The 24,829-nt window shown below is 39.3% G+C and overlaps 1 protein-coding gene across 5 annotated transcripts in view; it reads left to right on the top strand.

The window, feature by feature from the left end:
- The window catches only part of CHD9 (chromodomain helicase DNA binding protein 9), a 99,364-nt gene extending 80,896 nt beyond the window's left edge, over positions 1-18,468 (top strand). For 4 of the 5 annotated variants that reach the window (XM_075434209.1, XM_075434210.1, XM_075434213.1 and 1 more), the window contains 10 exons: positions 29-231; positions 496-1,404; positions 3,513-3,676; positions 5,866-6,138; positions 6,977-7,145; positions 8,213-8,352; positions 8,858-9,079; positions 11,877-12,005; positions 14,348-14,452; positions 16,537-18,468. In XM_075434209.1, coding sequence (XP_075290324.1) covers positions 29-231; positions 496-1,404; positions 3,513-3,676; positions 5,866-6,138; positions 6,977-7,145; positions 8,213-8,352; positions 8,858-9,079; positions 11,877-12,005; positions 14,348-14,452; positions 16,537-17,400 — 3,178 coding nt within the window. In that variant the 3' untranslated portion in view covers positions 17,401-18,468. The remainder of the gene's footprint in view (positions 1-28; positions 232-495; positions 1,405-3,512; positions 3,677-5,865; positions 6,139-6,976; positions 7,146-8,212; positions 8,353-8,857; positions 9,080-11,876; positions 12,006-14,347; positions 14,453-16,536) is intronic. The other variant, XM_075434211.1, reaches the window with a different exon arrangement.
- The last annotated feature ends 6,361 nt before the right edge of the window (positions 18,469-24,829 follow it).

Below are 24,829 nucleotides of genomic sequence, written 5' to 3'. Positions count from 1 at the left end.
TCCTTTTTTTTTTTTCTTGCTGATCAAGGTGGACGAGAAGAGAAGAAGCTGACTTTTACAGAGTTGTGTCCACGTTTGGAGTGGTGTTTGATCCTGAAAGGGGGCGATTTGACTGGACCAAGTTTAGAGCAATGGCTAGGCTACATAAGAAAACTGATGAGAGCTTAGAGAAGTACTTGTATGCATTTATGTCAATGTGCCGGAGAGTCTGTCGTCTCCCCTCAAAAGAAGGTGGGTGGGTGTAGTTTTACTGTTAGTTTTATCTTTAATTTCTGTTGCCAGTGCTTATCTTCAAAAGGTTTTTTTTTTTATGTGTTCCAAAATAAAAATGGGGGAGACGGAAATAAGTAAATGTGTAAAGTGTATAATTGAAAGCTTATAATGGGGAGAGATACATTAACTGATTAAAGCCATCTACTTCTGGTGTTGTTTTGCAGTAGGATTTTTTTTTCTTTTTTTTTGCCAGATTCTCATCTTTGTTTTCTTTTAATACAGAACTCGTAGACCCAAACATTTTTATCCAACCAATTACAGAGGAGCGTGCTTCTCGGACTTTGTATCGCATTGAACTCCTAAGGAAAGTGCGAGAACAAGCTCTTAGACACCCGCAGTTGTTTGAACGACTAAAGCTGTGCCAGCCAAACCCAGACTTGCCTGTCTGGTGGGAGTGTGGGGCTCATGACAGGGATTTACTTATTGGAGCGGCAAAACATGGAGTTAGCAGGACAGATTATCATATTCTTCGTGATCCTGAACTATCATTTATGTCTGCTCAGAGGAACTATAATCAAAATAAAGTGGCACTCTCAAGGACTTCTACTCCACTCTTGCATCAGTACCAGATGGCATTATCTGCTTCTCCTCTTACACCTCAGTCAAGATTGTCAGATGCTAAAGTAAATGCTTTTGAGGATACAAAAGCTAAAAATGAAAATCTGAAAGAGGACCCTCAGTCTTCTGAAGAGGAATCTATGTCTACAGAGGAGACACAGCCACTAATGAAATCTGAACCTTTGAGTCCAAAAAATGGCACACCAATACAAAATACAGACCACAAACCTAGCATCAAGACAGAAACAGACAGGCGCATGGTGGCAGCAAGGACAGAGCCTCTAACTCCAAACCCAGCTTCCAAAAAACAGAGAGTCAGCAAGAGGGGATCTGACTCCAGCTCTGACTCGGACTCTGACTCAGATAGATCATCCTGTTCTTCCAGGTCATCTTCTTCATCCTCTTCCTCTTCCTCATCTTGTTCACACTCTCGATCAGGCTCTAGCTCTTCATCATCTTCATCTTGTTCTTCAGCATCTTCGTCATCATCATCCTCCTCATCGTCGTCATCATCGTCGTCATCATCATCATCTGAAGAGAGTGATAGTGATGAAGAGGAGGCACAAAAACGTGGTATGTGTGTAGTCTTATTTCTACGGTGTAACTCTTACGCTGAACAAGTGAAAAATATTTAAAAAGGGATATTAAATCCCACGAAAGTAAACTTAAATAAACGTATTTGCTTGATTCTTCAATTGAGTTGTAAGAGTTTCAGGGATAGAGTGTTCTCTTTGCTTCACATCAGTCCCTTGGATGAGGTTGTTAGGATTTGTTGACTGATTGCCTAAGCCAGTTTAATGTGTATGTGGTTCACATATGGGGGGAGAGTTGAATGGCTGATGTTTTCTGGAAATATATTGTGTGTGTATTTCCTACTACTGTTTCTTTTTCTTCCTGAATAGAGAAATTCTTTTGGTTTCCCTGTTTGTTTTTTCCCCTCTTGCTCACCTGTCTTTGTAGCTTCCTCATTGTGCTTTCACGAAATCTGCAAGCTTCCTTCTGTCCAAGCTACAGAGTAATAATGTCAGCTGCGTTTTCATTTTCTTGTAAACTGGAGGTGGCCAAGCAGTGTACTTGCACTGAAAATTCTCAGTCACTTAAAAATATGTACCTGCTTAGCAAAGACTGAGGCGATTACAGAGCATAGGACCAAATAGCACAAAGACACTTTTGAAAGCTTCAAAGTAGGAGAAACCTCTTAGCAGTGAAATGATTTAAATTTTTTAATAAACCAACCAATCATTATTTAATACGTTCTATATTTTGATACTATGAACTGTACTCTACTCTTGCCTCACTTAAACTCAGAATGTGAAAAGGTTTCTCTACAGTGTGATAATAAATGGTAATAGAAAAAGGAAGCGGATGAAGTTAGGCAGTGGGATTACAACATAAGTAAATAAGCTATCTTTTTTCCAGTACCTCAGGGAAAAAGGCATTGTGTTAATCAGATGGATCTTCTTGTCTGTGGAAATGACAAATGGAAGCTGTAGGGTTAATTTACTGGGCAAGTAAAATGCCACTTAAACAAAATGTTTAAGATGCTGTTGACTGTAGCAGTGGAAGGGCATTGTCAGAGGAAACACTCGTATGCAAACATTGAAAGAGAGAGAAAAGAAATGCTTATGTGATATAAATATTTAGATCTAGATGGTGGATACTGTAACATGTGCTAGAAGTCCAAATATTAGGCTTGCTTTCTGCCAGCTCAGCCTGTTTAGGCAAGTAATTGTGCCATTGTCAGGCAGCAATATCTTGTAAATCAGTCAGCCTTTCTTTTTGTGGCTATTTTGCTCTGAGTTGAAGAAATGGGTAAATGCTGGAAAATTCTCCTAACTTCATCCGCACGTTTAACTTTAAGCCCAGGTTTTGTTTCTCAGGTTGTACAGTAATCGTGGGCCTTTGGCATACTTTTCACATTTGAAACATCTCTTAAGGGAGAGCTAAACTACATCAGATGACTTGATACATAGCAGCTGTTTAGGACAAATTTGAGTTCTGTAGAATTGTCCCTCAGTACTCTTACTCATTGGGCTGATGTAGGATTCGCCTTTTCAGGCAGCACTTTTTTTTAGTTTCAGATTGTTTCCCCATGTCGTAGTGAAATTTTATTGTTGTCTGGATGGAGGCACAAGTAAAACAAAAATGAGAAATAGAAGAAAGTCAGAGGACACAGTGGAAAGATACTAGGAAAAAGTCCTCTGTGATTAAAACATCAAAAACTAAATGATGCAGACACACGTGTTCAAGACATCTAGCATTCCATCCAGTAAATGAAATGGGGTGTTTTTTTTAAGTAGTATCCCAACAGATTTGCTATGTTCTGGTGACAGAAACCTTTTATTTCAGTTTAATTCTGTATTTTAGTGCATGTTGGCTTACGAAGGAAATATATTAAAAGAAGTAAGGACTGCCTATCAGATTACTCTGGAGTATGTCTGTTTTCAAATAGCTAAATGTTTGACATGTTAAGCTCTTGCAGTAGTAACAGGAGTAAGCGTGGTATTTACATGCCTAGAAAAGGATCAGCAGTCATCCTGGAAAGCCTAAGAGATTAATTCTTCGGTTTAACTTGACGTTTGGACTTTCTCACGTTGTTCTGTGTGTTTCTTCACCTGAACCTCTTACAATGAGTGTTTACCTTCTTTATGACATGAAATGATGTTAGTGGTTTTATTTAGCAGAAGGAACTCCGCATATAAAAGCATATGATGAAGAGAGCGTAGCCTCTCTGAGTACTATACAAGATGAGACGCAAGACAGTTTCCAGATGAACAACGGGACCCCAAATTCCAGTTACCTCCTACAAGGTGGATACATGTTGGCTGCATCCTACTGGCCAAAGGCAAGTTCATAATAGTGCTTTGAAAACCGGAGTTGTAGGGAAAGGTGGGCTGTGGTGTGAGTATTCAATTAAATATGTTAAAACCATACCACTGAGCTGTGGGGAGATCTTGGAAAAAAACCCTGCAATTTTGTTAATGGTAAATTACAGTGAAGTAATGATGAAGCAGCTTGTACATCGATTGTATAGGTAGATCTCTAAAAGAGAGGATGCTTGCATAGGAAATGAAACTTCAAAGGAGGCATAGGTAAGAGAAGGATGAGATAATTTATCAGGTATTTGGATAATCTTGTGTCAGTGGGAGGAGTTGTTTAGAGTACTCCAAAAGAATGTAAAAAATGAAACAGAGCAAGAAAGCAGTTAAGCTAAATATCAGAAAAACTTAATATTAGCAGGTCTCCTTCAGCTACATTGCAGAATCCTAAGTCATGTTAAAGTATAGGCTGGCTGAAGCACTGGTGTAATGCAACTTTTATGTTAAAAATTAATGTAAATGACTCAGTAAGTGAATTAGTGAAATTCTGAAGTATGCTTTGAAAAGATACTAATACTGAGTGACTGGAAATTCATCCTGCTTGAAACAAATACTGAATATTTTTAGGCTTTTTAGTCATATCTGAGTTTCTGTGTCTGACATAGCTTGGAAGACCGCAGCGCAGTTTCTTACACTCTCAGTTACTAACTTACTAAGAAGATGAAGCAAGAAGGGCGAATTGCTGGAACACCTGTTCGCTACATGAATTTAAACTGTGATGTGTTTTTGGATAGGTTTCTTTCCTGATGTATAAGGAAAATGAGACCGACTTGGACGCGTTCTGGGTCTGAAAAATCTACTTGCTTTTATAGTCAGTGTTACACTTGGAGATTTTAGCATGTGACCTTTGTTTTTTAACTGTAGAAAAGCCCGTGTGATGTTAACTTCAGTGACAGGTTGCTTATATTTTTCAATAGTTCTAAAGAAATCTTAGCATGTTTTAGCACATTTAGTGTGTTGCTAGGTGTATGCAGTATAAAAAAAAACCACAGACATTTTAATAAAAAACAAACCTGCATAACTTCAAAATCTCCTACTGTGGAACAGGCACGAGTCGCAAATCAGCTTGAAAATTCAGACCCAGACCACAAGCTTATAATGAAGGAACAGTTTCAAGGTCAAGCAGTTGAGGGAAGTCTGAAAAGGAAGGCAATGCAGCAGGCACAAAGGACGATAAAACAGGGAAAACTGATACGGGATCTGAACTTCACGAGCTCTTGGTGGTTGTTACTTTTGCTCCTGAAAGATGCGTTTGAATCTAAATAAGACTTTTCATAGTTTTTGAACATTCATTTCGAGAAAGGGAGCATAGCTTTCATGTCACAGGTGCTTGGCAGATTTTGAAAAATGACACAGTGTACAAAATCAGACTTTTTAAATGTGGGGGAGGGTCTTGGCAAAAAAAAGTTTGCTTACAGGTAATTTTAGCATTAACGTGTTTTATTTGACAAACAACCGCACTCTGAAATTATCAGAAAACTTTGTAGTTTCTGGAGTCTACTTGTACTTAGCTGAGTTTATTGAGACTCGATATCTATGTATTATGTAGCTGTGTGTGAAGTCTAATATGTCTGGTGTCTGAAGAATGTAAATAAGGAATAATATGGTTTCAAAAGTTACAATGAGATGTGAGTAAGTCTGTAGATTTTGATTTATAAATGCTGTTAGCCACAGACGTTATGGTGCTGCTCACAGGTTCAGCCCCTGCTATCAGTAAGTCAAAGCCAGACCTACAAATACTACTTTGGCAGTTACCAGCTCTTTGCTTTAAGAATCGGTGATGTAATGTGTTTCAAGCATTTACAGGCCCTAGACCCTGTATAGATCAGAGAGGATGTGTGTTTGCTTACAGGTGGTAAAATTAAGTACAGAGGTGGCTTTTCCTGTGCAGCCTGCTATAGGTGACCCTGCTTCGGCAGGAGGGTTGGACTAGATGACCCACAGAGGTCCCTTCCAACCCCTACAATTCTGTGATTCAGAGACTTGTACAGGGAATCGGCACAAATCCAGGAACTCAGAAGTCTTTTAAGTCCAAGTCCAGTGATTACAAATGTTGTCATTCTCTACTTTTTAGAATGAGAAGCTAATACATAAATGTAATGTGTACAGTATTGGTAAGCATTAGTCTTACAAAAATGTTTTCTCTTTTTTGTAGGATCGAGTTATGATTAATCGACTTGACAGTATTTGTCAAACGGTGTTGAAAGGTAAATGGCCTTCGGCAAGAAAGAGCTATGACAGCAATACGGTGGCATCTTTCTACACAACCAAACTTCTGGATAGCCCAGGTGCAGCTGCAGATTACAGTGAGCCCAGTGCACCAACACCCCCTCTTGCAGGTGTTAAAGAAGAGTATGATCAGTCGCCACAGATGTCAAAGGTGAAGAAGCATGTACGAGAAAAGGAGTTTACAGTGAAAATCAATGACGTATGTTTATTTTTATTGCCCTAGGACCTGATTGCGATTGCGGTGTGCGGCATGCTTTACCTGCAAGTGGCTGCCTGCTCTCACTCTCACTTCCTTCACACACTTGTTTGTGGGTATTTGGGTCTGCTGCTTCTGGGCTTTCAGTCTTGGTTTTGGGGTTTGATTTTTTGGGGGAGGTTTCTTGGTTGGGATTTTTGGTTTGGTTTCTTTTTATTTTGCATCAGCCACTGGAAGGAATAATTATTATATCTCTCTCTGAATTGAAATTTTGCCATTCTGGTGCTTCCTCAGACAGCTCGTTTTATACGGTTTCTAAGAAATCTGGTTAGTAAAAAAATATTTTTCTGTTCTTTGGCTTTTTTTAAACACTTCGGCATGTCCTATCCAGCAAACATTTTGTTATTTCATGGCCTGCTAGAAGGTTGTAGATAAATTTCCCAGTTTAGATGCAGGCTAGAAGGTTCAAACACTTTTCTTATCTGTAGTTTGAGACCTGTTCGTAGCACATAAAAATGTATGAAAAACTTCTCTTGTAATTGGGTTTAACATTTCTTTAGGACTGGATTAGGGGGTTGTAGACAGCTGTTCGGTGTCTGGATTTTTCAGTTAAGATAGTCGGTAGTTTAAAATTTATATTCATAGAAGGAATTCCATGAAATTTCTGTTCAGATTTTTCTTTTTTTACATGGAGAAGCAAGACTTGTTTCAAGGTCTAATACAAAATTTTCGTTCTTTCTCAAGTCTTCTGGAGTAACTGTTTGTATGTGAGAAGCCTGATTATGAAGTAGTCATTTCTGCTTTGGAAGAGGCTCTTCTAACCCTGACATTTATTTAACAGGAAGGTGGTTTGAAATTGACTTTTCAGAAGCAGGGACTATCTCAGAAAAGGCCATTTGAAAGCGAGGAAGGTACATTGGGACAGCAGCAATACCTGGCTCGGCTACATGAACTCCAGAATGCTTCAGAAACCAGCCTTGTCAACTTCCCCAAATCACTTCCTGAATCAGGTAAATAAAATGTCAGAGGCCATAAGGGTTAGCATTAAATCCTGTGTCGATCTCCATGTATAGGCAGCGGAGAGAGATGTTTGCTATGTTACTGGTTCTAAACTGCAGTCTGGAGGAATTCTCTCCAGTGTGTTAGCGAAACTGGGCACCTAAACTGAGGCATGAGTTGGACCACATGAATACTTGCTGACAGTGTCGGTTACTGTAACGTTCATTTATTAGAAGGATGCCATTATATGTTATAAACATCCCCACAAGAAGGTGATTATAATGATATTAAAGTGCATCACTCTGCACTGACAGTAATCAGTTTAAATCAAAACTTACTGTGGCTAGTATGCAAGTAAAGATGAAGAGTTACAGATTTATGCCTGTGTCAGTTTGCACTCTTCATATTCTTTCCTGTGTCTCGTGTAAAGAAACAGTGGAAGACGATAGTCTAGAACCCGTTTCTGGCTTACAGTCAAAAACTTACAGCTTGTTTTCATAAAAAATAACAGTAGATGTACATTGACAAGTAAAAATGAGCCTAAAGTAAGCAGTTAAAATTTGGATTAAAATACTTGCAATTATTAGAATTGAGTGCTTGATTTAGGCCAGCTTCTGATTAAATTACTGCAGTTCATCAAGATTGCATACATACGTGGATGAGAACATTTCCTTAAAAAAAAAAAAAAAGTACTACCATGCGCTTGCATTTTGCACTTTCTGTTTTTTTTGCAACATAGCATTAAGATCTTGTTATAAACATTTATTTAGGGATGTCTGCCTCTGTGTGTGTGTGATGTCAGCAGTTTTTAACAGCTCCCCTGCCTGTACAGATTTATTTGGAGAGGGCAGGGGGCAGTAATAGTAAACTTCCCTAGCAGAGTGGCTATTCAGAGCCTGATATTAATAGTGTTTTAAACAGTCATAAAACAGTAATCAATTTTTGTTAGATATTGCATGTAGAAATTATGTGCACTTGCACTATTTCGAGTAATTTTATTTCTTTTTTTAAATCAAGCATGTTTCCTGCTATAAAGTTCTCAAGCATCTGACACTAATTCTATTGCATCATTAATTAGGTACTTCCAGTCACTTAACAGCCGGTGCCAATGGAGTCATAGCTGACAGCCAGCCTGTAGTAAAGAAGAGAAGAGGAAGAAGGAAGAATGTGGAGGGAGTTGATGTCCTCTTTATAAATAGAAATAAACAGCCTAACCATGTAAGTAAACTTGATTTTTTTTATATCCAAAACTAAGGTCCGAATTACTGTTAATCCCTTGACTGAGCATAACCAACTGTCAACATTTTATTACTCAAAACTGTTAGTTTTGGTTTTTTTCTGAAGTTGTTCACTAGCAGTTTGTGACTACACAAAAAAGAACTGGTAGGGTTTTACTAAGTATTAGATATATTCCATGTAGATAACTGTTTTTTGAAAATAAGTTTAATTCTAATTTTGGTGAACTGTAATTAACAACATTGTTATTAAAAACTTAATATTTAACCTAGCAACACTTTCTGACATCCTTTCCTGTAACATCTGTTTCAGGACCTGATTGTACCCTGACTTACAGGGAGCTGTCTTTATGGCATAAGTAATTTCACTGAGTCCTTGAGAGAATTTGTGATTTGCAGGACTGTGGCCTTCATTGTATCATACATGAAATAATTGTGATGGTTTATTTTCTGTGGAAAACTTAGTCCACTGTTTTTAATTTCTCCAGGTTAATCAAGGTATTAACTCCTGTCAAGTCGCTGCAGGAATAAACCCAGTACTCACTTACACGCAGTCCCAAGGCATGCTTGATGCAGAGAGTCCAGTTCCTGTTATTAACCTGAAAGATGGAACAAGGCTTGCAGGTGATGATGCCCCCAAAAGAAAAGATTTAGAAAGGTGGCTTAAAGAACATCCTGGATATGTTGAAGATTCAGGAGCTTGTATTCCTGTGAGTATTCCTTCAGCTCTATTTTAGCTAACTAATAAAACATTTCTCAGAAGATGTATTTGTAGTCTATGGTACATGGAATTATTCTTTCTTTGTTCTATTTTGTTTAGGAAAAGGAAAATATCTCTTTAATTTTATCTAACTTGAGCTCCACAAGTCTTCCTTTTTCCTCACAAACATAATTGCCACGAAAAGCAGTACTGAATAAAGACATTTGATCTTTGTCTGACTTCACAGAATCACAGAATGGTAGGGGTTGGAAGGGACCAATGTGGGTCATTTAGTCCAATCCCCCTGCCAAAGCAGAGTCACTCAGAGCAGGCTGCACAGGACCCCGTCCAGGCGGGGTTTGAATATCTCCAGAGGAGGAGACTCCACAACCTCTCTGTGCAGCCTGTTCCAATGCTCCGTCACCTTGAAAGTAACGAAGTTCTTCCTCATGTTCTGATGGAACTTCCTGTGCTTCAGTTTGTGCCCATTGGCCGTTGTCGCTGTGCACCACTGAGAAGAGTCTGGCCCCATGCTCTTGACACCCACCCTTAAGTTATTTATAAGCATTTCTAAGGTCCCCTCTCAGCCTTCTCTTCTTCAGGCTTAACAAGCCCAGCTCCCTCAGCCTTTCCTCGTAGGAGAGATGCTCCAGTCCTCTAATCATCCTCGTAGCCCTCCGCTGGACTCTTTCCAGCAGTTCCTCATCTTTCTTGAAGTGGGGAGCCCAGAAGTGGATGCAGTACTCCAGATGCGGTCTCACTAGGGCAGTGTAGAGGGGAAGGAGAACCTCCCTTGACCTGCTGGCCACACTCTTCTTAATGCACTCCAGGAGACCATTGGCTATCTTGGCAGCCAGGGCACACTGCTGGCTCATGGCGAGTTTGTCATCCCCCAGCACTCCCAGGTCCCTCTCCACAGAGCTGCTCTCCAGCAGGTCAGCCCCAGCCTGTCCTGGTGCATGGGGTTATTCCTCCCCAGGTGCAGGACCCTGCACTTGCCCTTGTTGAACTTCATGAGGTTCCTCTCTGCCCAAATCTCTAGCCTGTCCAGGTCTCGCTGCATGGCAGCACAGCCTTGTGGTGTATCAGCCACTCATCCCAGTTTTGGGTCATCAGCAAACTTTCTGAAGGGCACGTTCTGTCCCTTCATCCAGGTCACTGATGAGTAAGTTGAACAAGACTGGGCTGAATGCTGACCTCAGGGAACACCACAAGCTCCAGGCCTCCCACTAGACTCTGTGCCACTGATGACAACCGTCTGAGTTATGCCATTCAGCCAGTTCTCAATCCACCTCACCATCCATTCATCTAGCCCACACTTCCTGAGCTTCCCTAGGAGGATGTTATGGGAGACTGTGTCAAAAAGTCTTGCGGAAATCGGGGTAGACAACATCCACTGCTCTCCTCTCATCTACCCAGCCAGTTATGCCATCATGGAAGGCTATCAGCTTGGTCAAGCATGATTTCCCCTTGGTGAATCTGTGTTGACTACTCCTAATAACCTTCTTTTCCTCCACTTGCTTAGAGATGACATCCAGAATGAGCTGCTCCATCACCTTTCCAGGGATGGAGGTGAGGCTGACCAGCCTATAGTTCTCTGGGTCCTCCGTGTGCTTTTTGAAGATTGGAGTGACATTGTCTTTCCTGCAGTCCTCAGGCACTTCTGTCCTTCAGGATCTTTCAAAGATGATGGAGAGTGGCTCAGCAGTGACATCTTCCAGCTCCCTCCGTGCTCATGGGTACCTCCCATGGAGGCCTGTGGATTTGTGGGTTTCCAGTTTGCTTGAATGATCTCTAACCCCTTCCTCCTCGACCAAGGGAAGGTCTTCCTCTCTCCAGGCTTTTTCTCTTATCTGCAGGGACTGGGATGCCTGAGGGCCAGCCTTAGCAGTAAAGACTGAAGCAAAGAAGGCTTTCAGTAACTCGCCGTCTGTGTGTCACCAGGGCACCCACCTCATTCAGCAGCAGCCCCACACTGTCCCTAGTCTTCTGTTTGCTACTGATGTACTTGAAGCCCTTCGTGTAGTCTTTGACATCCCTTGCCAGATATAATTCCATGTGGAAATTAGCCTTCCTCATTTCTTCCCTTCATGCTCTGACAAGGTTCCTGTCTCCCTCCGAAGTGGCTTTGACCCTATTTCCGCGTTCTGTATACCTTTCTCGTCCATTTGAGTTTTGCTAGAAGCTCCTTGCTCATCCATGCAGGTCTCCTGCCTCCTTTGCTGTATTTCTTACTCATTTCACCTAGGATTAAAAAAATCTAAGATAAGATAACTCACAATAGCATCATACTGGTGGTGGGAGCTGAAAATGTGTAACAGCATATTTAGTTATGTGCAAGAGGATCAAAGACTTCACTGTGGAATGTCTCTCATAGCTACATTACAGTGCTATGGCAGTCATGTTTGTGTGGGTCTGATCTCATTTTACCTCTGAATTTGAGATTCGTTTCTGTTGAACAGAATGTAAGCAAATTGTATTTATGACATCTGGAATAACAACCTTATTTCTCCATAGCAATGGTACTGTAGAAAATAGTACCAACATTCCTGACAGTTAAAACACTGTTGGAAACTGAAAAATTATTACAGCAATGGGTAGAGGCATCAGAGAGAGGATTTAGTGTTGTCTGCTGGGCTGCTTACTATATGATTGTGATTAGTGAAGTAGTTTTGCTACAAAAATATTTCTGAAATGGAGGATGACTTCAAATGAATGGCCGACTCAAGAGAATGGACAGATATCTTACCTTTTTTAAAACTGTTACATCAGAAAGATAATTGGCTTTTTTAATTCCTTTGTAACAGAGGATGCAGCTGCACGATGGGAGGCCCAAACAAAAAAGACACCGTTGTCGAAACCCTAATAAACTGGACGTTAATAGTTTGACTGGTGAAGAACGTGTTCAGCTCATAAATAGAAGAAATGCAAGAAAGGTATTCTCATTGCTGTTTCCATTCCGATGGGCCCCACATGAAGATACCTGAAAGGAAGAACTCGAATATTACACTTGTTAAAATACTGTGTACAAATGAATAGTTTTTGGTTCAAAGTTTTGTAACAGAGCAAGAAAGTCAATGATAATCTTCTAGTAAATGTTTTGCAACTATAACAATATGTAAGATATGGCTGGAAACTTACCCTGTGCTTTATGTGCACACAGAGTTGAACACTATATTGCGATATTTGTGCTACTAATACAGAGCCATGACCACTGAGATACATATTGTTCTGATCAAAGTAGCAATGTCTGTACATTTTCTACATTTTGTGTACATCTTTTCATTATTACTTTTGACATGATGAAAATTATATTGGTAGTGCATCCTGCGTAGAAACTTGTCCATTGGAATTGTTTAAATCCTGTGTACTGGATTATTTGGCTTTTTTCTTTTTTTGTTTATCTCTGGCATTTGACCTTTATAGCTCACCAGTACGTATCTGTTGTAAATCATATTGCTAGGTTAAACAGTTGTGTAGCAGGCGAGCAAAAGTAGAAGGGGGGGATTCTTGTATAAAATCCCAGCAGTGGAAGATGGGAGACCAAGTGTTGAATTCAAGTTTTGGGATGGGTGATGAAAGTCTGGGAAAGGCGTAATGCGTTTGCATAGGCTTTGGGGAAGGCTAAAGGCAATATGTGAGAAAAGCGTGCAGAACATTACTGTTGCGTATTGAACAAATTTAGACAAGCGTGTGGGATGGTGTCTGTGAATGTCAGCGTAGTACCAGAGCAGCAGTCCAGTGGGAGTCTTTGAGGCATTGCATCAGTGTACGGAGCGTTTTCTGTTGTGATACTGCTAGCTTTTTGTTTTGTTAGAGAGCAGTTGCAGGGAAAGCAGGAAATTTTTTATACCGCTGTATTGAGGTCGGAAGCTTTTTGCATCTGTAGAGGAGCATGAGGCAGAATTTGAGTCTTTAATCTCTTCAGTGCTTTGAGACAGCAGCACTTAAAGAGGAACCTATATGGTTGCTGGTCTCTTGAAAAACAGATCCTTGGCTACTCTACAGTAAACCCTGCCCTGAGGAATCTTTTCAAAATTGATGATCAAGGAGTGAGAGAATTGATCTGTGCTTGCTGTAAAAGCCTGTGTTTTCATGGTGACTTTTTTCCTCTAATAAATTTCCACACCATAGTTGAGACTCTGTTCTGTTACTTTGCTAACCTCAGTTTTCCCTCTTACAACCTGTCCCCAACTTCTCTGCATCACCAAGCTCGTTTTGTCTCATTGTTTATTCAATTGTATGTATAGTCGCAGAGGGCGAGGTGACCAAAGGTAGCCTAGAAAGTAAGAGTTTTAAGTTGCAGTTTATAGAGAAGGTTGAGCAGGAAATTGAATTCTTTTTCCTTCCTTCTTTCTACCATTTCTTCTTTCTGCCTGGATCTGAATACTACTACTGATCAATTTGAAAGCTTACTTTCCTGCTTGTGTGATTTTATTAGGACATCTTTATTAGCAATCTTGGCCTCTTTTGCATGAAAAAAGTACAAGAAATAATTTCACAAGAGAAGCAGATCCTCTTAATAGAAGTCTTTTTAGAAGGTGACTGAGATTATAAAATAGGACTGATTTAGTGGTAAAGGAAACGTTCAACAACGTTGTTGTTACAACCTTCTTGTTAAATATTTGGACCACAGTTGTTCTCTGTTCATGCGGTTGCTCTTCCATTCACAGAATCACAGAATGGTAGGCGTTGGAAGGGACCTCTGTGGGTCATCTAGTCCAACCCCCCTGCCAAAGCAGGGTCACCTACAGCAGGCTGCACAGGATCTTGTCCAGGCGGGTCTTGAATATCTCCAGAGAAGGAGACTCCACAACCTCCCTGGGCAGCCTGTTCCAGTGCTCCGTCACCCTCAGAGGGAAGAAGTTCCTCCTCATGTTCAGACGGAACTTCCTGTGCCTCAGTTTGTGCCCATTGCCCCTTGTCCTGTCACTGGGCACCACTGAAAAGAGCTTGGCCCCATCCTCCTGACACCCACCCTTTATTGCATGTCTTAATAAACTGATTTTAAACAGAGTAGGAATGTCAAATACTGAAGTTGCACAATATGAGTTTAACAGATGAGCCTGAGTTAGTAGATTTACAACAAATCAGGAGTATCTCTCATACACCACCAGGAATCAGTCAAAAGCAATACCATACTCATTGATAATTTAAAGTCAGACTTTACTTGTATTATTTTATATAAAAGACAAAAATGAAACAGTGTCAGGTATGAAAGTTGCCTTTTTCTTGTTGAATTAGAAGTATTTCCTGACTTCTGTCTTTTGCTTCTCAGGTAGGGGGTGCGTTTGCTCCCCCTCTGAAGGATTTGTGCAGATTCTTGAAAGAAAATCCAGAGTATGGAGTGGCTCCTGAATGGGGAGAAGTTGTGAAACAGTCTGTAAGTATTTGCAGAATAACCATGACATGAAATGTATCTTAAAAACAACAAAGGCAAATGGGGAAAAAAAGGCATACTTTTAATTTCAGGTATTATACTAAGTGCAAAATGTGAGTCAATGTTGGCTTTTTTTTCTGCCAGCTCAGTTCCTTAAACTGGTTTGCTGGCACAGCTGTGAGTAGGAGGGAGGGAGGCACAGTGGCTGGCAACCCTAAATTAGAGATTTGGTTAAAAGTGCTATAATACTGTGACTTTTTCATCTCATAAATGTAGCCGTGAAGGTTTTTAGAAAGGTATTAGCCCACAGAATACTTTCTTATTCTTACAGCTAGGAAGACAAATACAATTTTAAATATTTATTTTATCTTTTAATTCATTTGCTTTCAGTATGCACCTTGAAGAAATTACTATCCTCAAATCAAAATGTAAATTAAGTATTAATATAGCTATTTTCTGCTACTTAGAATTTCTATGTTTTAGAAGTTTTGTTTTCAGCTAAATAGTGTTGAGATTCCAGTGGAGGGCATGAGGTTCATGTATTAATATATTTTGAGGAGTAGGTCTGCACTGCAGCTTCAGTGTTGCCCATGTACTCCTTCTGTACGGATTGCCAACAGAGTTAGTGATTAGAGTACTGCGTTTCCTGGTAGTCCTGAGCCAGCTGCTTGCTTAGTAGCAAGATGCATTCTTTGAGGTTTGAAGTTTGTACTTCATTAAATTTAAAAGAAAAAAGTTTTTTGATAGACACAGTTCCAACAAAAGAGCAGGTACGTATTTTCATTAGGAGAACCATTATATAGCCGGTCTCTCTTTCCTTGTAAGTGTCACTGGTTTGAGTACGGCGCATGGTTCTGAGTTATCATTCCCTGTTTGCCTTGAAGATAATGACATATTTTGAACTTCAATAACTTGCATTGCATAATAAAGAATGTTTTTTGGGTAACCCACTTACTCTTCCATTCCACGTGTCTAGCAGAAGTGAAGACAGCTTTGTCAGTATTCTTGTGGAGTCTTATTTTCTCACCCACTATAACTTGTCCAAAATATGGTATATTTACACTATACCTTCAGGCTCTGGCAAAGAAATGGCAAATTTTTTTTTTTTTTTCTGGTTCACTATCAGCATATAATCTTTCTCTGAAGTTCTAAGTGCCAGTCCCTCCAGTACCCTTGTGGGACATTGTGGTAGAAAAATAGGTAACTAGGAACAGGATTAGACTGCAGTGAATAAAGGTGTAAATCATAGCAGAATTGCTTCTAGAATTTAGTAGTGATCCACAGGACAGAAGAACAGAACATGATTTCTGAATTCCTCTGAGGTTGTATTAGGCTAGTTTAAATTAGAGATATTTGCTGGGGAAAAAAAACGGCTATTGCAGTGTAGAGGTGAGTAATATTTGATCTTGCGATTGCCGTTTTAAGAGGAGCTGTCAAGACAGTGCGTTTCAAAGCAAATAATATTAGTGTCTATTGCAGTTCTTTCTTCATTGTTAGGTAGGAGAGCTGATAGAGGTGAAGTAATACTGTGCAAGCCCTAAAAGGGAGTGCTCTGAATTTCATTTTAATTGAACTTGAGTCTTGACTGTTTATTCTTAGGTTTATGGATGAGGTGAAATGTGATGATGTTAAACAGACACTAGCAATAATGAAAAGGGTTTGGAGATTGTTGGTCTGTGTGCAATCACACATTTATGTTTAACTTGAGTAATTTTTTTAATTAAACTGTCAGATGATTGAAATATGGTAATACTGCAAAGCAGTCCTGTTTTAGATCGTAAATTGAGATTACTCCTATAATTAGCTGTATTTGGCTTGATCTGCAAACAAACCTCTAAGGATGAGTTAGCAGAGGGTCTGAGAAGATGCCAGTGTAGACATGGCTCTGGAAATGGGCCTTCAGATGTCTGAGATGCAGTATTACGGAGTCACCACACATTCCAGTGAGTTGTCTGGAGATCAGGCTGCTGTGCGAACATACCAGAATAATCTTTGACACTGTTCCTGCATGCTTGGGCCTTTTGTTTGCTTTTACCTTCCCATCTTTAGGCTCTCAAATACTAAAAATATCCAATGTCTCTCTGCAGGGATTTCTTCCAGAAGGCATGTTTGACCGTATTCTCACTGGACCTGTTGTGCGGGAAGAAGTAAGCCGGAGAGGAAGGCGCCCCAAAAGTGAGATTGCTAAAGCAACAGCAGCTGCAGCAGCTGCCACGGCTGCAAGTGTGTCGGTTAACCCTCTGCTAGCGAACGGACTGCTTCCAGGAGTGGATCTGCCTAGTCTTCAGGCCTTACAACAAAACCTGCAAAACCTGCAGTCGCTGCAAGTAACCGCAGGATTAATGGGTATGCCAGCTGGCTTAACTACCGGAGGAGAAGCGAAGAACATGGCTGCTATGTTCCCCATGCTGCTGTCAGGGATGGCTGGATTACCAAACTTGCTGGGCATGGGAGGACTTCTAACAAAGTCTACAGAATCTGTTTCAGAGGAAAAAAAGGGAAGCGATTCAAAGGAGGCAGATATAAAGAAAGAAAGGACAGAAGACCAAAATACAGATACTGGTGGTGAAAACTCTGTTTCAAGTTCTCCTTCGACATCCTCTGCTGCTGCAGCTGCCAATCCTCTCTCTCTTAACCCATTACTTTTGTCCAACATACTTTACCCAGGGATGCTTCTCACTCCAGGCCTTAATCTTCATATCCCAGCTTTGTCTCAGTCTAATATTTTTGATGTACAGAACAGTGAAAGCAATGACACGGGCTCAGCCAAGCCCACAGAAGAAAAGGAAGAAAATTCTAGGGTTAGAGATCAGGAAGACAAAGGGGGAGCAGAGCCAAGCTCTCACAATGAAAACAGCACAGATGAGGGTTCAGAAAAAGCAGATGCTTCATCTGGATCTGATAGTACATCGTCTTCATCTGAGGATTCAGATTCTAGCGATGAAGACTGACCCCAGACTCTGCACTTAAATTATAAACTGATTTTGAATTTATTCTTTAATTATTTCATTGTAAATAACCCAGTGTTGAGTGCATCAATGATTTACTGACCGAACATTTCAGTATTTGTTTAGAAGTGCAAACTGCTTTCAGAGACGTTTTGCATGTAATATTTCTTGAAGTTCATAAGTTTCTGAACTTGTATGTACTATCAAATACACAATGGTGTAAAATTACAACAAAAGGCATTATAATTTTGTTGGGGGGTTAATTTTATGAAAATAATGCTCAAGTAAGAGCTGTATATTTAATATATTTGCAGTGAACACAGAATACTTTATGCATATTATTGATTTAATTTGAATATAGTTTTACAGCCTCCTTGACACTTATAATTTACAGATCAAAACTCAGCAATAATTTGGGCAGCTAATGAATGTCATGAAAGCTGTAGAATCTACATCACCATCCATTGCTTTAATTACATGAAAATGCTCTAGTGTTGTGATGCACTGCTGTTTCCAATTCAGGTACAAGTGTGTTTAAAAGAAGATAAATTTTTCCCAATCAGCCAATTAAACTGGCTACCTGTTACCTCAGCTGAGTTAGTTTAGGAAGTTTACATTGGTTTCTATTACTTGTTTTCAGGTTTTGTTTTGTTTTGTTTTCTAAAGACATCCTGTATATCATGTTAAAATCTGAGTTATCTGAGATATGACTGTTGGGGTTTTTTCCCCCTTATTACAGCTGTTCTCTTTGACAGCAGTAAGGGGAAATTAAAGCAAAAACTGTCTTATCTCATGCTACTTGGCACCATATAGATCTATTTAGTTTACACCTTGCAAAGTTTTGGGCTCCCTCTGCAGAATTAAAAGTCCCAAAATGAGGAGTAGTTTCCCCAAGACTCAGAAGAGGCAATCTGTCTTTAAGTGCCACTGAAAAGACCTTTCAACACTGCATACTTCATGTAAAAATTGTTTGTTTGCTTTGTTTGTGTAGATTTCTATTTGTGTTTTATGTCATAAAACCTCCTGGAGTTACCAGTTAATAATGGTAAATAAAGTATAGATAGTTTTGAACTCCTTTTGAGTTAAAACTTCTCTGCAGATTTAAGTCTGAATAAATATTACCTGAAATCGTTATTGGGATATCACTTCATATATTATGCTGAGTTACCCACTAAAGAAAAAGCACTTTGAATAGTAAGAAAGACAAATTATTCCTTGAAACCACAATAACAGGGCATAAGGCATCTGTTTAAGTCCAAATCCTTAGAACCCTTTACTATATAAAATCTGTCTAATATTTGATGTGTGATATGATTCCTCCTTCTTCGTAAGCTGCTGACACAGTCGAAGCCCAGATTCACACTTAGAGAAGTTCTGAACTGACTGAGACTGCAGTTAATTTTGGTTACTTCGTTTGTGGTCCAAGAATACGCAAGTGTTAAGAGAAAATAGATACAGGTACTCGTAGAAGTCACTGAAAAAGCTTTACAAAGGGATAAATTTAAAAATAAGAAACAAAAACTGTATATTTTGATATAGTTCTGTTGCTTGCTTGTACAGTAAAACAACTGTGTTGTTTTTTATCAAGAACTTTACCAATGAAATATAAGTTTCTATGTGCAAAATGACTAGCCCCATGATTAGAAGCAGTATTACATGTAATTACACAATTATACAAATACCATTTGGATTGTGTTGGTTATGTATTTTCCCAAATAGTATTCTGATTTTTGGCCCTTCATGCAGTGTCTTAGCAATAGTGAAAATTAAAAGCTGCCAAGAGAAGGGGGTAGCAATTCATCATGGAAAAAAAAGTATTTAATATTTCATATTTTGCCCTTTGTAATATAGCACTTTTATTTAACTAGGATGCATCTATGAAATAGCCAAAGTTTTACAAACAGTTATTAACTTAGTTTGCTGATGGAGTGTGTCAACAATACCATCGCTTCCCACTCTTACCCCACAAAATAGATCCTAAATCTTGTGGCTAAAACCTAATTTATATCAGATTTATGAAATAAAGTATTTTCCTAATTATGGTCAAGTGAGTTTGGTTACCATTCTAGTGATACTTTCTATGTAATAAGGCAATTACAGTTTGAAGTAATGAAGGCTGGTGTAGACTTGAACATAATATATTGGGTTTATTTTTAATCAGTTTGAACCAGAAGGGGAAAAAATGTCCCACTATCAGCTAAACTATATGCAAATACAGTTGTATAAAGTTAAGGGTTATAAGGAAACCTCAGTAGAATTACACTAATACTGAAGTTAAAAGGATATCCAAGGTGATGATAAAGTGTGTGTTGGTAGTTACTAAAAGAACCTTAGCTGTTATTGCCTTGTATTTTTATCCCTTGTTTCAAGCTTCATGATCCAAGTCTTAGTCCATTTTCTTTTTTGGACATTTGCAATATTTACCAGTTGTGTTCTGTGTAGTCCGAATTTGCTTTCTGTAGTTGAACAAGCGTCTTAAAAAGTCATTTGTAATTTATTGAATTACTTTCTATGATGTTCTATAGAGCAAATGGAAGTTTAATTATTTTTTATTAAACATATTCTTTGACTACCCATGATGTTGGACTCAATATGTGAAGATAATACTGTCTGTCTAAGGATTAAATGTGTATCTTTCAGCAGCAAAGGTTAAGTTTCAGTGTTCAGCTCTGAAACTGAAATTATTCTTAAGACCATTAAAAAAGTTTAAGCAAAGGGTGTAACATACAAATACACACCCCCTCCGCCTAAGGCTATGCTTTACTTCTTGTGTAATTTTTCTTGGAATCAATTTCCTGTAATTCTGTTGTCTTGCAAAAAAAATAAGCTGTTGTTCCAGTCCTTCAGTAGTTAGAAAGGAGTACACAGTCTAGGTTCTTATCCAAAAGTTGACTTAATTTGATATAACGATGCATCTGATGTTCCAGGGTAAGTACATTGGCAGAGGAGTACCTTTTGAATCTATCTATCTTCAATTCTGCATTACTTTCTACATGTTCACTGTATCTTTTAATTACATATGCAGCACTTAACTATTGCTATTTTTCATATATTTCATACAGGGCACGGACATTTCTCTTGAATGCAAGTGGTCTCCTGGTGATCAGGTGTCTTCTTGTTTTAACCTGTCACTTGTTTCAACCTTGCACTTGAGTGATTCAGTGGTTTTGTGCTTACTGATTCCAGTTGGAATGTTGTCTCCAGATCATGATCGTCCTTTCTGAGCTGCTACTTCCTCAAATCTGTACACCGGTGATAAAAATGCATATATGCATATGTGCTCTGTTCTCATGTTCTCCGCTGTTTCTTTTTTCCTTGGAAGTCCTGCAGAATTCTTAGTCATATTTTATTTTTAACGGGTCTATTAGAAAACTGTCACAGATTTTTTTTTTTTTTTTTTTTAAAAGGAGAAATCATGTCTTACATTTTTACAATCCAATCCTCTTAGTCTGTAACTTAAAATATAACTGGATCTATTTTTCACTAAAGCTATTTCCAAGCAGCAGATTATATAGGGCACAGTATTGGTGTTCAATTTCTTGCACTCCTTTGAACTTCTTTGGAATGGTACTTGGATATGATGATTAGATGAGGCTATTAACAAGGTGTCCCAGGCAAATTCCAGCCCTATTTGTTATATTTTGTCTCTGAGGAAGTTCTTTCTGCCATGTTACTCAGTAATGTGTTTTTCATTTATTGCTCTGTACAACAGTACTGATACACCATCAGAATGACTGTTCACTTCTTAATGCCGGCATTTAATCTGTGGTGACATGAAGTGTGCCTGATGGAAAGGGATCCGCAGTGTAGCGTGATACGAAATGATTTGTGATGTGAAAGTTACTATAACAGGTAGCTGTACAAACAGTTTCTGATCTAGTTCTGTCAAACCTATAATTATCTTCCAGCATAAGGAAGCTGTATCAGCGTAATGGAGGATTTACACTGCTAGTAGTTGACCAACACAACATTCTACATCTGTCTGTTGTGGGGACATCGGGGTTATGCTGCTGTCTGCAGAGGAGGAGAATTATACTTGTGCAGCTACAAGAGTTTACAAAATAACCCTCCTGGCTTTATCTAAATAGCCCTAATGTTACACAGACAGGCGGTATCTTTTCTTTGTCACATGTAGAGGAAAAGAAAGAGAACAGCTTTCCGTACCTACAGAGTAAGAAAATCTTCATCACTGTATCTTTAACTAATGATTTGTAAAATTATTTTTTTTTGTTAAAAGATACAGCAAGGACTTCTGGTGATGAAGCATCTCTGATGACAAAGGTAAGTTTCAGTTTACATTTGCCTGAGGAAAACTATTCTTTTACGAGTAAACGTTTTCTAGCTTTTAGTAATTAAATATATATGTGTGAGATAGGTCTTTGAAAAGATTGACAATACACACAGAGGAAGGATGTTGAAATGCATTATAACTCTGGCAGTGTCAGTAAATTACATCATTCCTTACTGCCAAAAGTTCCAGCGTGCTAGAAATGACAGTATTTTGATTGCTGTATTTGAGTTTTTAACTTGGCATTTTGGGAACACTTTTCACTAAGAAATTAATACAAAGAATTAAGGAATATTTTCTACAAAATAGGGTGGGCTGAAGTCTTGAAATGGAGAAGTACATACAGGTAAGTATCTCCATTCAGAATGGTTACAACCCCAATACACATAATTTGAATTTTAGCTTCGATTTAGAACATTTTATACTCTAGCACGCTAATCTTCAGATTTCTTGTAAAAATAGCCAAACTACTTGGCATTAATCAAACTCTAGCATTTCTCTACTTAAAAGGAGCCAGGGACATTTTCAAATTAGGCAAACGAAGGCTACGATTGTTTTTTAACACTGCCTCCTTTCAGGCTCTGTTACACAAGCGAGGAAGGAAAGTGCCATTCACAAGATCCTGCTGTAAAGTTTCTTTGATAAAGAAGGACTTCTTGTCTGCTTCAGCTGTGAACACAGCCTCAGAGTGCCAAGTTCTCATTAGTGTTCCAGGTGAGGTCTCTTGTGCCTACCCCTTCTGCTGTCTCTTCTGCATACAAGGGAGGCTGGTTTGGGAAATTTTTGGGATTGTGATGCCAGATACGGTATCACCAGGTCTCTTTTTTCACCAGTGCTCACCAAAATTGATAGCACATCCTCAAGCCGTTTCCTGTTCTCAGAAGAGAATAGCTTTTGATTTGGGAACTACTGTTTCAGCTCCTCTGCTTCATGCTGTTCGATTTTTGTTTCGCTTCTCAAAGCAGGTGCTAGGACCTCAGCTTTTTGCTCCTGTATGGCAGAGTTTCTAACTCCTGGTCCCTAAAGAAGTGTACGCTGCTGCTTCATTTTTCTAATGCAGCAGCAATTCTAACTTAAACTGATTTTTTTCTTTTTTTTTTTTCTCTTTAAGAAACATTCATAGCACTAGAGTCATGAGATGAAGAAACATTCTCCTTTTCAGAAGACAGCTCAAATCTTCATGTAGTCACTCGTCTTCATCAACTGAGGCTTAAGGTAAAATACCAAATGTTAGAAGATTACTGATAAGGCTGTGCAAAATAGCATCAGAAGTGTCAGGAGACTGGCTGTGTTGGGAAGGTCTTAGGGAGAATACTGGAAGAAAGGTTTCAGTGGTGTTTCTCTCTTTACACAAATACTTCAAAGAGCTGGGCATCTTGGACTTCCCTTATTCAGAGATCAGACTTTGCCTGGTATGTATCTAGCCTTACCTGGGAGGCTGCTCTGTTTTTCTGCAGGTAGACACCATTAACACCCATTTCGGAAATTCCTTGTCACAGTCTTCACTACCTTGGGCCAGTACAGTCAAGGCCTGTGCTATGAATGTGCAGTGTTTGTTGGCGTCAAGATTTGCTACTAGTTACTTGTATTGTGTTAGGAAACTAGTTTATTATCAGACTCACCAGGATAGAAAGAATGTGAGGCCATTTTCCTGATCTTTGAGGAACGCTATTTTGGAAAGGTTCTCTTGTTGCATGAGCTGTGAACAGTAGCTGTCTCTGTGTCGCGTGTCTGCAGAGCTCAGCTTTCTGGGGCCGCATGCCTCAGCGTGACATTGTGGAGGGCACAGAACAAATACATACCTGTGCCTGAAGCCCTTCGAGGCTCCGAGTACCATCTGTAGCTCATGCAGAAGCTAGTTTCATAGCATGTTCATAAGCTAAGTTTCTGAAACTTCAGAATAGTGGAAAAGGTATTTTATTGCAGGATAATAGCAACCTAGCAGTTGTCAGGGACGCAGAGCCTGAGAGGGTGTATGGGGTATCCCGGTCACAGTTTTGCATTGGTGGTAACACTCATGGCTGCAACTTACTCTTTCAATATTGGTAGATATAATATAGAATCCCGTACTGGAAATCATTCAGGTAATTAATATGCTGAATGAGGATATCTCTTATTTCAGTGTTCATGTTGAACATTGCTGTTGTCTTGAATAAAATTCTTGCTTCTTTGTAAGGGGAGAAAAGAGGAGAGAGAGAGGTGGAGGAACAAGTTAAGTCCTCAGGGATGAAAAAGATTTCAGTGTGTCTATTATGTCTAAAATGTTTGTTGTCTTAAGTTTTCAGTAGACCATTAAATGAAAAATCACTTTGACACAAGAGCAGTCAAGACAGAACATTTATTTACAAAATCTGGATGCATAAAAACATCGGGAAGGATTGCAGTTGTAATCACACTGTAATAACCTTACCTTTAAGGCTTTGTTTATCTTTTAATACTGCTGGGGTTTGTTACCTTTTTTTATCCAAAGGATTTTGAAAGAGTAGATTAATGTTTCTCAGTAGAAGATAAAATAGTTTAGTAAGTTATTGCTGCTTTCTGCCTTAATGAATATTGTAAATCTAGCCTAACAGAAAAGCTCTGCAGTGCTGTCCACAGACTGCTGGGTGGCAGAGAGCATCCTGTCAATGCCCTGTGTACCTCGAAGCAGCTGCTGCCTTGCTGCAAAGTTCAGTCCTTTTTTTTTTTTTTTTTTTTTTTTAAACAAAGACAGGTGCAGGACATTAGGTACAGCCTACCCATTAGTTTTTAATGTTACAGGGGAATGGGCAAGACCCCCAGGCTGTCTCCTGTAAGGTTGTCTCCGTGGCCCAGGGAGCTGCAGGTTTGGGGGGACCCCGCTGCCATCACTGTCTTTCAGCGCCAGCTCGGCTTTCTGCTGCCATCTGGTGCTCTGGCTGCTGGGTGAAAACGTGCACACTCGTATCCTGGAAAACATCACAATTAGCCAAACCATCTTTTCGTGACATGCCTTTTTTTCCCCTGCACTGTGCATTGAAATGTTAGCAGTACTAAAGCAAACAGGCATAGTCAATAAATCTCTTATGAAACTACGGTCTGTTTTACTGAGCTCTTCATTCACGTGTACCTGCTCCAGGCGTGACCTCTCCTTAAGGCCTGGTTTTGGGGCTCTCGCTACATCTT

Source organism: Opisthocomus hoazin, chromosome 12 (genome assembly GCF_030867145.1).
Source record: "Opisthocomus hoazin isolate bOpiHoa1 chromosome 12, bOpiHoa1.hap1, whole genome shotgun sequence".
Taxonomy (NCBI): Eukaryota; Metazoa; Chordata; class Aves; order Opisthocomiformes; family Opisthocomidae; genus Opisthocomus; species Opisthocomus hoazin.
Note: the sequence above shows the minus strand (reverse complement) of the source record. Positions and strands in the feature narration are given on the sequence as shown.